The sequence below is a fragment of the Triturus cristatus genome, chromosome 9 (assembly GCF_964204655.1).
Source record: "Triturus cristatus chromosome 9, aTriCri1.1, whole genome shotgun sequence".
Classification (NCBI taxonomy): domain Eukaryota; kingdom Metazoa; phylum Chordata; class Amphibia; order Caudata; family Salamandridae; genus Triturus; species Triturus cristatus.
This window is the reverse complement of record NC_140592.1, coordinates 338,760,424-338,774,108: the sequence shown is the minus strand read 5'-3', so window position 1 is coordinate 338,774,108 and position 13,685 is coordinate 338,760,424. Positions and strand designations below refer to the sequence as shown.

General features: G+C 42.4%; 1 protein-coding gene across 1 annotated transcript in view; it reads right to left on the bottom strand.

The window, feature by feature from the left end:
• SLC38A3 (solute carrier family 38 member 3) overlaps nucleotides 1–13,685 on the bottom strand; it is a 283,121-nt gene that overhangs the window by 21,428 nt on the left and 248,008 nt on the right. Inside the window, exons 13-14 of the mRNA XM_085625084.1 lie at nucleotides 8,119–8,243; nucleotides 1,664–1,808 (exon numbers count right to left, since the gene is read on the bottom strand). Coding sequence (XP_085481210.1) covers nucleotides 1,664–1,808; nucleotides 8,119–8,243 — 270 coding nt within the window. The remainder of the gene's footprint in view (nucleotides 1–1,663; nucleotides 1,809–8,118; nucleotides 8,244–13,685) is intronic.

The window sequence follows — 13,685 nt, the reverse complement described above, 5'->3', positions numbered from 1 at the left end:
AGGAAGTGTAGGGTGGTGGACGAAAGCGGTATGAGGTGGAATAAAGACTAGGCAGGCCTAGCCTTTAGCTGCCCCTACACTGAACGCATACAGCAGCACAGGTGACAGGCTCCTAAGCAAACTCTTTGTGCCACTGCACTTTATTTTTTTTAATAAAGCACAGGACTAAATACACTAGTTAGTATCTCATGACCCATCAACTCACTGTCTCTCTGTTAGTCCCTGCATCTGATTAAGGCTTCGCTTCACTTTAGGTTTCTCTTCTGCACAAAATTCTTGTTGGGCTTGAGCACTCAGTGCTGTCTGGTATCCTGCTATGCAATACTACTCAATTTAAACTGAACTTCTCTTCTGTTGCATGAACTACCTTGCCTGGTGGTATTTTTGAGAGCTGGTTTTCCAGTGTTGTACCACAATACTGAGCTTTAAATATCGTTCTATCAGAATACCACATCCAGAAAAGTAACTACCAAAATATTGTGATGGTAAGTATATATTGTAAGTATAGTTTTAGTGTTCTTAACCTCATATCTACCAATCTTGAACACACAGATTTCTTGAAAGAACGCAGATGTGGAATTAAGTATAGTAAAGCTTAATTTACCTATAGTCACAAATTTCTGGTAGGCTGTATGTCAGAATATCAATGTGGGAAATATTGTCAGTCATAACAATGTGTCTTAAATATTGATCACAAAAATATTATCCCATTGGGTGTAGATTTTCTAGTGTTAACAACAATGGAGTGATAATACTATTTAGGATACAATATTTTTGTGCAACAAGATTTTTACTACAATATTCCTCTACTACATCATTGTGGTAGTAGATATTCTAGATAAGATATGGCAGAACAAATTTTTGTCTAGCTATATTGTGACAAATCCTTTGTTTTTCCACTATACGCCTCTACAAGAGACATTGCTAAGGTGACCTAATATGCATGAGGGGTATGTATAACTACTTTTCAATTTTACACGTGGTATTAGGAGGCAGAAGCATTTCCTGGTAGCAATTAGAGTGTATGTTCTCTCCTATAGATTTGCAGTTTAGCCACATTAACAGTTCAGCTTACTTTCTGAATTACCATATTCTTACCTTATGTTTGTTTTCAGGAATGAAGACAAATGGGGAGCTTGAAGTGAGTTATTTGTTTCAGTAGTTTCTGTTTTCTCCGTCCGTTCAAGAAATAAACAAACCAGGTTTCTGATAAAGGGAGGTAAAGCCAGAGACCAAACACAGAGGGAAGTCTGGAGACCAAACAAGATGAGAAAGATGGAGACCAAACATGGAGAGTAAAGCTGGGAACCAAATATATTGAAAATTCAGGACAAAAACAGTAAGGATGGAAGTGAGACAGAAAGGGCACAGAATGGGAATATAAAGCCTTTGCTTTACAACTGCTATCATGGAAGGTGTACCATCCGCAGAAGATCCAATAAAAACTCCAACAGTGAGCCTCTACCAGAGTTCCGGTTGAAAGAGATGTCCACCACTCAATTCGCCAAAGAGTTCTACCTCCTAAACACTCCAGCCAGATAACTTTGACCTCATGTCTGTTTCCCAGCTGAGATTGTGACTATTTATCTCAGTAGCTGAAAACATGAATCTTTTGTAAGCAATCTATGGTATATATTTCAAGAATGATCAAGGCAAGACTCACCAATGATGCCAAAGATACCAAGGATGGTGGGTGCAAAGATGACCAGCAAATTGATGAGAGTGAGAAGGACGATGGCGATAATGACATGGCGCAACCAGTTGAATGGCTTGTTCTGGAACAGCATATGTTGGATGGCCCGACGCACCTAAAGAGTGAGAGCAAAGGGATCAGAGCCGACAGGACCACATTGGTTCTTATAAAAGGAGCCCCCTGGGAGGCAAACGAAGCTGAACATTTACCATAATTAGCATGCTTATATCATGGAATATTAGCACTTGCTTAATTATTACATTACTCTCCACCCCCTAATGTTCAGTGCTTCACTTCTTTTCCTCCAACATTTCCCTCCTACGACTTTTCTCCTTTTAACATTTCTTTCTTGCTTAAGTCTTCTGGTTAAGTATCTCTCACCTTACTCTCATTTCTTTCTCTCATACCTTCCCTTCACTCTCCCCTTCAAGTTCTTTATCCCAGTTTTTGTTTCCCATTCATTTGTTACTCACATCCCTCTCAATATCTTTCCTGCTTTCTTATTTTTCCTTTCCCAATTGACTACCATATAACCCTGCTTCTCATCTATCCCATCCTTCTACTCATTCTTTCCTCTCGCCTGCTATATCTTCACTCTCTCAACCTATTCCTTCTGTTTCTATTGTTATTCATTCACTCAGTTTTATCAATTCCCTATTTTATGTCTCCCATCTTCCTTGTCCGCTTTTTGTCTCTCCTTCTACTTCTTTCCACACTTATAATATTTTACACCACTCTTGCTATTCTCTCCTTTACTGCTTTCAATTCCCTTTCTATTTATCACCCCTTCTACTACTTCCCTCCCTGTTTGCTGAAATCCCATCTCTTTATTATGTCTCCCAAGCATTATGATCCCCTTTCTTTTGCTATCATTGTACTCCATTATTCTCTTATTAACATTCTCAGATTATTTCCTTTTCTCCTGCTTTTCCTTTGATCCCTTTTACTGGGTCTGCCCCTGTCATGATAATCGTTCCCACACTTGTCAGTCAACTATTCCCTCTATCATTCTGCTCTCTCATATTCTTTTCCCAAAACTTACAATTATTTTGTACTCCTTGTAGCAGTTATGTCTTTCTCTACTATTAGTCCCTCTTCTTACTGTTCCCTGCCTGCTCTTGTATTATTCCTGAAATCACTTCTGTTATTTGCTTAATGTTTCTTACAATCCCAACCCTACTGTTAGTAATATATTGAAATGAAACCTGCAATCCCTGTATAAAAGCCTGTCTCTAATTTCCTCATTACAGGCGACTTGTGACGACCCTAGTTACCTGAAATAAAGCAACGACGTATCTGTTCAAATGTAATAACCTAATATTGCTGAATTTTGACGAAACAGTGTCTGCCATAAAAGCCAGCAGCCAAGGGGGAAGGCAGGTCACAGTGAACAATTAAAGCTGGAATTGAAATAGCGAAACATGGCTTTTCCTTCTTCTCTACTTTTCTACATGAACAGTAGTAAGCAGAAAGGAAATATTTATTTCAATATTTTTACTTTTTCAACTCTTCATGTAATTATAGGAAAGATAGAACTTCTTTGCATGTTTCTACACCTCATAAACTACAGCGTTTTTTAAAAATCTGACTTATATTTAACTGATGATAATATCTCTTTGCTACAAATTACTAAGGATCTTATTGAGAGTTTGGCAGAAGGATTTTGCACCGTCGGCCATGACGGAGTTCTTTACTCTCACTATGGTGGGTGTACTTTGCCCGCCAAAGTTAAAGATATCCATGGCCCAGCGGATATCTCTTGCATTTCCAGGAACCGCTGTCATGGGGGTTTCTGTAAATGCATTGAAAGTTTGACAGGCAGCTCCACCAGCAGGACGGAGCCATACATCATTCAATTTTTGCTTTTATTTTCAAAAACAAAATTTTAAAGTTGGATTTAGTTTTGAAGAAAAAAAAAAAGCTATGCTCCCCTAATCATGGGAGTTTTCTTTCATGGCGTGGGAGTCATTCTGCGGCTTTAACTAACCCTCTAACCAAGGTTTTACCTGGCAGTGACGGACAGTGAAAAATTGCCATTTGTCTGCCAAATCTATATAGGGCGGGAGGACAAATGGCAAAACTGCTGAAGGCCTTTGCTCTGTTGGGAAGTCGGAGGTGTATGTCAGCAGCGGAGACCGAGTAGTCTTCACTGTCAACATACTTTAGACACCAGATGCCAAAATAGGCGAACGGACCTTCAGTTAGATGGAGAGTGCATTCTGTCGCTCATGAGAGGGAGTACCCTCTCCTCTAAACCATGCCCCAACTGCTTTTCAGAGTCTTCAATTTTGCACTAGAGATGCTAATGCTATTCATCATGTTTACAAACATCCTTCAATCTCTTTCATAGAAAGGTCACTACTCCAAAGACTTAAATTGATTTAAGGAAGGATTATGGTGTGACCATGTATTATAAGGAATAAAGTATCCATCTTCCGCACATTATAAGGATACTGAAAGTCTCCTCGAAGTTCCATGACCTCTAAACACTGTCTTCTGCCTAGTTCCTCATTATGGTCAGGCAACTCCTCAGCGGCTTTCTTGTCCTTATGATGTCAGACGGGGGGTACTGTATCTCATATATACTCGTAGTATTACTTTTCACCCTTCAGAAACATTGCTCCCATTTCCTTAAGTGATATAGCATGCACATACAGGCAATAATGGCTGGTAAATTATTGTCCCTGTAGTTGTGTGCCTGAGACCCTGGACTCTATCACTTCCGCCCAAAAGCTCCCCATTCGGCGAGTGCGCTGAATGGGGAACTTGTGAGGAAGTGACAGCACTACTGCCCCGTCAGATAATGGCAATAAGGTTATAAGTACCCCCAGACAACCCAAATAGGGTGCACTGTGGGAGCAGCGGATGCTTCTCACCTGAAAGCAGCTGTATCTCACCTTTCTTGCAGCTGCATCTCTCCTGAAGCATGGTGTTCCCATTCCAGCACAAGCAAGGGGACGAACCTGTACAGCTATGTTTGAATGGGCTATGTCAGAGGAAGTGGCTGAATGAGCTCCGCGGAAGAAACCATTTATTTTCTCACATTCTCCAGGTGGGAAGCAACCTCATTTCCTGTAACACTCCATATTTCCGCCAGTGCTTGCCCCCTATGTTAGGGGTTATAGGGAAGACCCAGAGCACACGGGAAGAGAATGAGCTGGGAGAACAGAATGCTTCTTTGCGGGTCAGTAACAGTAGTGTTGCCTACAAAGGTGCCATTCTCATTGCCTGGCTGGCTACCAATGTTCCATCTACTATGATAATATTAATTATTCTCTCTTGCCTAATGCCCTCATATACATTCTCATGTCTCTCACTCTTACTTATTATGCATGCTCTTAGTATTCCTTCCTATTTTCTTCCTATCCCTTACCACACCCCCTTCAAACTATCCTTTTCCCTTCCTCCGTCACTTGATTACTTAATCATACTCTTATTGTACTATCACGTTTGCCTTCCTTCTTCGTTTTATTCCTTTCTCTCATTCAATGTTACCATTTTTCTTGCCCAGAGTCCACCGTTCACTCTGTTCCTTCCTCATGTCTTTCCTCGTCTCTGTTGTCTTGCCCAGCACTCTTCTTTTGAATACATCCCTTATTATTTTTACTCTGCTCTTCTAAACTGCCCCTCAAACCTTCATGTTGACCTCTCCTTAAAATTGAGGAGTGGGGACAGAACATGTAATCTGCTTTCTGATAGGAGTATGTTATAAGTGAAAATATATTTGCATTACAAGCATGGTTATTTTTGTTGTAATTCACACTTTGTAGCTAGTTATTTAGATAAATGAAAAGAACTGCTGGTGTCCAACAATGAGCTCTCACTTGTGGCAGGGTACTGTAGGTGCCATGTTTTGGAGCATACCAATAAACAGTGCATGTGGACACAAAGGTGGGTAAATGGTTATCGGCTGCTTGTTATATTTTTGTTATTGGGTGTTCTGGTCTAATTTGTTGGTGTAAACAAGACCAGTACTCTCCTTATATGCTGCTCTCAGCCCCATAGTTTTAAACTTCTTCTGTTCTTGTGAGGAAATGATGTGTATTATATGGCGTGGAAGTGCAACCTCATTGTGTAATACACTTACCAACCCCTTTAGGACCTTTTGGTTAAGTTTTATCTGTCAACCCGCTGCTTAACCCAGGGTAGCTGTGGCATTGAGCAGCAAGGCTTACACAGAGGAACACGTGTAAAGCATTTAAACAGCACCAAAACAATTGAAGAAGAAATCGACACTTTACTCAAGAAGTCCGAAACCAATTTATAAAAATAGACTGTATTTTTACAAGAAATTCGATACTAGAACAAAAAAGATTAACCAGAGGGTTATCAAGATATATATTTTACATGCAATAATAAATCAAAGACATTTCACTCAACCACGAACAAGTCTTGGCAAAGTCAACAAATTGGACACTTGGAAACTTTTTCAAGGAAAACTTAGGTAAGTGTTAATGTGGTTGGTTAGAAGTACTTAGGGTGACCAATTCCTGCAGGGGGCTAGTCAATGGGACCAACCTTGTCCCCCAGAACAGTTACTTACACAGAAGAAGCAGTTCTCCAGTAGTTCCAGACACTTTATCTGTGTTGCAATGAATTCCTATGGAGTGGTCCTGATGCACGGGATGAAGGGTGCTGAAGAAGCTCTAAAGAGGCTGTGGATGTGACACGGTCGAAGGGGGTCTTCCTGCAGGGATTGCTTGGTCCACAAACTTGGTTAGGGGGTCCTAGTTGCAGGGTTGATGTCCCACAAAGTCCTCTCCAGTCTGGCCGAAGTCCAGTCACCACTGGACTACCAGTCATCCGTAAGTTAGACTATGCCAATTAGGGACAAGCCAATTAAATATACACTATTGTAGGGTCAGAGCACATGCACTGAGTCCTGTTTAGCAGGGCTCAGGGCCTTTCAGAGCCATTACATCGGTACCTAGTTGTCAAAATGAGGGCAAAAGAGTCGGGTAATCCTACAAAGCATATGGAGGCCCCTTTAGCATTTCTGCAACATAATTTAGCCATTTCATTCTGGATTTGGCAGTCCTTCTTCCCAGATTTGCTGGTTTTTGACCCCTCTGCTTCATTCTAAGAAAACGTTGAAAACATCTTCTCCAGAAGTATTTTACTGTTTCTACAACTAGTTCAGGGGCATATTAACAAGGGTCGGAGATAAATATCGCAAAGCGCGCTTAGCACTTGCATATTTATCGCCGGCTATCTCTGGAATTTATCGCCCGGTTAGCGGGTTATCAACAACGCGCATCGCCGAGGCGATAAAAATTCCAGAGATAGTGTGAATATCGCCGTTTTCCATGGTGGAAAACGGCGATATCCTAGATGATAGGGCCTGTGGTCTTAGCCACAGAATCCACCCCCGTGTTAAGTATGCCTTAGTCAAGAATTTAAGAGACGTTAAATTCCTGCGTTAAGGCATACTTAACGTGATTTAAAACATCACTACCCTTCCTTTATCGTGAAGCTGCCTTCGCGATATTTTCCCTGGTTGATTTCACAGCCCCGCCTACTTTGCATCTCATTAGAGATGCAAAGTTAAGCGTGCTGGAAACGGCGCTAAGTCAGCAAAACACGCAATAGCGTGTCCTTGCTGATAAGGCGATGAAATTATCGCCTCTTTTCGCCCGAAAACGGATGCAAAAGCGGCGATAATTTCATAGCACCGCCTTCATAATATGCCCGAAGATTTTTCTTTACCTTTATATGCTGTATTTCACTCCATCAAGATTTTTTTATTACTTGGGGTGTGGCTCAATAAGTATTGTAATGCGCTCTGTGGTCTTTTGAAGTCATTTGGCTGTATAACAACTAAATATAAATGCAAATCACACTAATGCATTTGGTTGTTCACATTCCACTGCGCTAATATTCTACTCATCCATTTAATTTGATTTCTAATTCAATTTTCTATAATGTCTCTATCCCTCCTCTGCACTTTCCTACCAATCTTCTTTCTTGTGGACTAATATCCTTAAGCATTTGTATTTCTATTCTACTCTTTCTTCACTTCCTACAATAAGTACATCTACTCTCCTAGTTACTTCTTTTTCTTTGCTCTTGTAAACTTCTGTCTTCTTGTCTTATATCGCTTCCCCCAATTTACCTCCTACTATTTAAGTCTATCTACCCTGTTCCCCAGCTCCTGGACATTCCATTGTCTTCATGATTCCATACTATACTTCATTTTTCAATCCTTGCCTTTTGCTTCTCCGCTCTGTGCTTGTCCCAGACTATAACAGCAAACTGTCAAGCACAAGGAGATGTGAAAGGTGGTCCAGGCAGCTAGGTTAGCCTGGCAGCTGAGGTTTCCGTCACCAAACCCCAAGTGCAGCGCTAACTGAGATTTCTTCTTTTGAATTGTTGGTGACCATTTTATTAATCTGTATGGATTGGCCACCCCTGAAAGTGATACTTACGGGGAAGAGAACTATGGGCACCGTGAGTGTCACCGCTGTCAACACTGCTACACGGACACACAAAATGAGGACATCAAATGGGTCCACTCTGCTGTAGGTGTGCAGCAACTCCGACTCCACTTGATCTGGGGGGAAAGTAAGAGAGAAGAAAGTTACTTGGTAACTTTAAAATGCCCCAACCCCAAGATAATTCAGTAAATGTGTGTTAAGAAGGAAGGACATATTTTGATAGAGAGGAATATTACCCACACTAAATACAAATCTACACCATACAAAAGTACACATTGCTGACATTAATGGAACATAGTGATACACATTAAAACCCTCCTGCTGATTCACAAAACTCAAAAGACATATAAAAGTCATATAAACAAAAACAATGATACTCTTGATGAGCGAATAAATGAGAAAAACGCATAAAAACTAGCATGGTCTACGAGTTTCGATCATGATGATGACTTGCTATGATTTCTGCAACTATTTCTATGATTTAGCTAAGAGGGAAAATAGGAAGAAACACAAGATCTTGCAGTGGTGTCCGCCAGGTAGCAAGGGAAGCTACTGCAAGTATCAAGTACACATGGAAACTTGAATTTAAAAGTATTTTGCTGTAAAGAGGGTGTAGCAGTGAGACACTAGGGCAAATGTGTTCATTAAATAATTACAAAAATAATCTTGTTTTTGTTTAATGAACAAGTTACAGTTGGTAACTAATTCCTAGTAAGAAAGTCATTCAATGTACAAATTTGTTGACAGAAATGTTTGCATGAACATCTGCTTGCTGTGGCTTCGCAAATAATAAACAGTATGTGATTGTGTAAATATATTAATGCGTTATGATCATGGTGTCAGACTGGTTCTCATAAAAAGAAGGGAGAGACTCCAGCTCTGAGATGGCCGCTTCTTGCACCTATGTTCTGGCAACACTTTAACCAGTAACCATATATATACATACAGACCCGAGCACGCACCACCCCGTGAAGAGAGGGGGCCATGCGGCAGGATATATGCCGAGCCGTTTATGTGGAGCGCTAACCAGGGATCAAGGCAGACGTTGTTGGTGATGGCCCATTGGTGGGCTTGAAAAGGACAGAAATTAGTGCACCATCAGCAGTTTGATAATTAGGACTACGACATCCATGATGCCTTGGGACATTTGACCCGCCCATCTGGGGGCGTATAATGGGCATTAAAGGACGCAGACCCGAGCACGCATTTATGATCGCGACTGCCTCTGAAGAAGAAGAATGACTTCGAAACGCGTCAGGCTTATCGCGTTTGTAGCTGTCAGATCAGAACTACCTGCTTCATTTTGCCTGTACCCTTGATTAAAGACTTGCCACCTTGGGTTTAGCGTTCGAGTGCAGCTCATTCCTGGGGGCGAAAGGCAAACGTGCATTCATTTTTGGCGGTGGCCCGCCATTGAGTTGCACCACCCCGTGAAGAGAGGGGGCCATGCGGCAGGATATATGCCGAGCCGTTTATGTGGAGCGCTAACCAGGGATCAAGGCAGACGTTGTTGGTGATGGCCCATTGGTGGGCTTGAAAAGGACAGAAATTAGTGCACCATCAGCAGTTTGATAATTAGGACTACGACATCCATGATGCCTTGGGACATTTGACCCGCCCATCTAGTGGCGTATAATGGGCATTAAAGGACGCAGACCCAAGCACGCATTTATGATCGCGACTGCCTCTGAAAAAGAATTACTTCAAAATACATCAGGCTTACCGCGTTTGTAGCTGTCAGATTAGAACTACCTGCTTCATTTTGCCTGTACCCTTGATTAACCCCTTCCATGCTGCGCAGATTCCGCCGCTGTGCTGACGGAATCTTGCGCGGGCGTGGTCATGACGGAACGGTTCCGTCATGAGCACAGCTCAACCGTGGCTCATGACGGAACCGTTCCGTCATGAGCACCGAAGGGGTTAAAGACTTGCCACCTTGGGTTTAGCGTTCAAGTGCAGCTCATTCCGGGGGGCGAAAAGCAAACGAGCATTCATATATATATATTATCTACTGGCGGTCGCCAGTAGATAGTTATAGTTAGGACCGTGTTTCCATAGGAAATCCGCAACATTCTATTTGGAATAACTGTGGCGCCGATTGACGAATCCTCGCGAAATTTTCAAAATAGGTGGGGCGCTCCGCTCCGCTCCTTCCCTGAAAGTCTCGGGGGGATTCGTCAAGCGGGGGCTGAGAAAAAGGGGGGGTCCCAAAACGCGTTTTCCCCATGCATTTTTCCATAGGACCTTTAGTCCAAGCTACAGCCCGAACGGCTGAACAGAATTACTTGAAATTTGGCAGAGAGGTAGTCCTCAGTTCAGGGATGTGCCTTTTGCAGGTCTGGTGTAAATCTGTTCATTAGTTCCTGAGAAAATTGCAGTTAAAAGCATATATATATCTATGAGTGCGCACCGTGCGCGTACGGTAAGCATACCGTACGCGCACGGTGACGTGTGCGAGCGCAATTCTGATTGGTTGTTAGATGTCAGTAAACATTCGAATCGGTCGAAATCAGGAAGTGTCGGCCGCCATTTTGTCTCTCGCAGTCTGAGACAATGAAAAACAAAGGGGGAAAACGTGAGAAGGGGGCAGGATGGACAGGTCCTGACCCCCTAGCCTTTGTCAGGGGGTCACTGAAGGACCCCCAAGGGTATAAAAAAATATATTTTTTTTTGCGAAAAATCGCGGGGTGCGCGCACCGTACGCGCACGGCACGAACAACGCATCGTGGGTGCTTGGTGCGTGAAGGGCACCAAGCGCCCACAGCGCGCGCACGGTGCTCGAAGCGCACCGTGCGCATACGTGCGCATACGGTACGCGCACAGCGAAAAAACTTAAAAAAAAAAAAATACATAACTTAGCATTTAAAAAAACTTACAAATTCACTGAAAAAACCATAGATTTCACACACGTTATAGTTAGGAATTAGCATTTAAAAAACCTTGCAAGTTCACTTAAAAAACCATAGGTTTCACACATGTTATAGTTAGCTGGACATTTCACTCGTGAAAAACCATTGAAATTCCCCCGTTATAGTTAGTGCAGGCAACTATAACTCACGCGACCGCAATCCTCTGCTGATGATGTCAGATATTACATCACTGATGACATATGTGTTTTTCTGGAAAAAAAATATTTGTAATATATGTATAGCAAAAAATTAATGGAAGAAGACATGGGTAAATAAGTGTCTAAATACAGTGATGTAATATCTGACGTCATCAGCAGAGGATTGCGGTCGCGTGAGTTATAGTTGCCTGCACTAACTATAACGGGGGAATTTCAATGGTTTTTCACGAGTGAAATGTCCAGCTAACTATAACATGTGTGAAACCTATGGTTTTTTAAGTGAATTTATATATATATATATACACATACATGTATGTGTGTGTATATATATATATATAGAACCTACTGGTGGTCGCTGGTAGGTAGTTAAAGTTAGGACCTAGTTTCCACAGGAATAGCATTTTTGTTGTGCTAATGACTTTGGCGCCATTTGACGAATCTTCACGAAATGTTCAATACTTGTGTACAACTCACTTCAGCTACTGTCTGGAAAGTTTCGGGGTGATTCGTCAAGTGAGGGCCAAGAAAAAGTGGGTTTTTTTCGCATGCACTTTCCTAAAGGGATTTTGAACATGACTACAGCCCAAACCGCTGAATGGAATTACACCATATTTGGCAGAAAGCTATCTCTAGGTCCAGAAAGAGCCCTTTTAAGGTCTCGCCTGACCCAGCGCATGCGCTGGACTGGCGAGACTTATTGAGAGGGCTCCAAAAAGTGCTACCATGCCAGCCTAGAGCTACAGTGCATGCTTTACCGCAATTACTTTCACTTTCGCGGCCGCACGCCCGCTTTGATGTTTGATCGTGATCACGATCGCGATCACTTTCACTTTCGCGGCCGCACGGCCGCTTTGCGTAGCCAATAGGTCTCGCTTTTGGGACCTTATAAGTATTTAGTTATGCAACTGTTGCATGGCTAAACACTTATAAGGCCCCAAAGGCGAGACCTATTGGCTATGCCAATGCTTGTTTGTAATTTGGTGTAAATCCGTTCCATAGTTTTGGAGTTATTAAAGAAAACATATTTTTTATATCTAGAGACTCAAATCCTCAACAAATCCGACAGATCACTTGGTAAGATCTGTTTGGCTGCCAACACTTCAACTAGGAAGTGTTGGTAGCCATCTTGGGACTCTGACTCAACCGAGTCCCAAGAATAAACTGTAAATAAAATCATATAGCGGCAGGGTAGGAATACTCTGACACCCTAGGCCTGATATTTATATCAGACCCAATAACTCATTCTAATTGGACCCAAGGAAGGATTGTATTGTATTGTAATGTATATCATATTTATAGAGTGCGACAAACACCCTACGGGTACCCTGGCGCTGAAGATACGTGAACGCAGACCATCAGGGAGAAAGAAAGATAGAGCCTAAGATTAACATTACTCAGAGACAACATAATCAGTTTCTAGGGAACAGCCACGTTTTAATCCTTTTCCTGAACAGGGACAAAGTACTACATTGTCTGATTTCAAGTGGAAGTTCATTCCAGAGATTGGCAGCAGCAAAACTAAAGGATCTTCCTCCCAGTCTGGCCCTGTAGAATCTGGGTACCTCTGCCAGATAGGCAGAAGTTGAAGGGAGACTTCGGGTAGGAGTGTACCGAACCAGTTTCTTCTGTAGTGGCTTAGGACCGAGTCCATGCAGCGCCCTAAACACAATGCAAAGGGATTTAAAATATATTCTTTGCTGCACAGGGAGCCAGTGTAGCTCGGCTAGGCACATTGAGGCAGAAGAACCTCGTGGTCTGGACAGGGCTAGTTTCGCTGCTGTGTTCTGAACACGTTGAAGTCTCTGGATTAAATATTTGGGGGACTCCAACAGTAGGGCGTTGCAATAGTCAAGTCTACTTACGATAACGCCTTAAAAAATCAAGGCTCTGGCCGAGACTGGAAGCAATGGAATCTCTCTTAAATCTCTCATAAGGCCGAAACAGCACCCCACCTTCTTATTCACTTGTGTCTCCAGTGACAAGTTGGCATTGAACATGGCTCTCAAGTTTTGCACCGCCGTGGATGGCGCCAAGGGAGTAGAAGTGCCAAGAGGCCAGAAGTTGCAAGGAAGAGGCAGAGGAACCTTCCCAACTGCGCAGTGTAGAATTTCATTCTTATCCGAATTAAATTGTAAGGAGTTATTTCGTAACCACTGCGCAGTGTCGTGCATGCACGCATGAAAATCCTCCAGGGCATTAGGTAGGGTTCCATCAATAGATAGAATGATCTGGTTGTCATCGGCATAATTTACCAATTTCACATTGTGGGCCCGAATGGTATTGATCAATGGGCTCAGATAAATGTTGAATAAAATTAGGCTGATGGCAGATCCTTGTGGAACCCCGTGACAGATATTTGTGAAGGCTGACTGGAACGGTCAAAAAGCCACTGCCTGACACCTGCCAGATAGATAGGATCAAAACCAATCCAGGGCAGTGCCCACTACTCCCACCTCCTCTAGACAGGTCAGCAAAATATTGTGGTTGACCG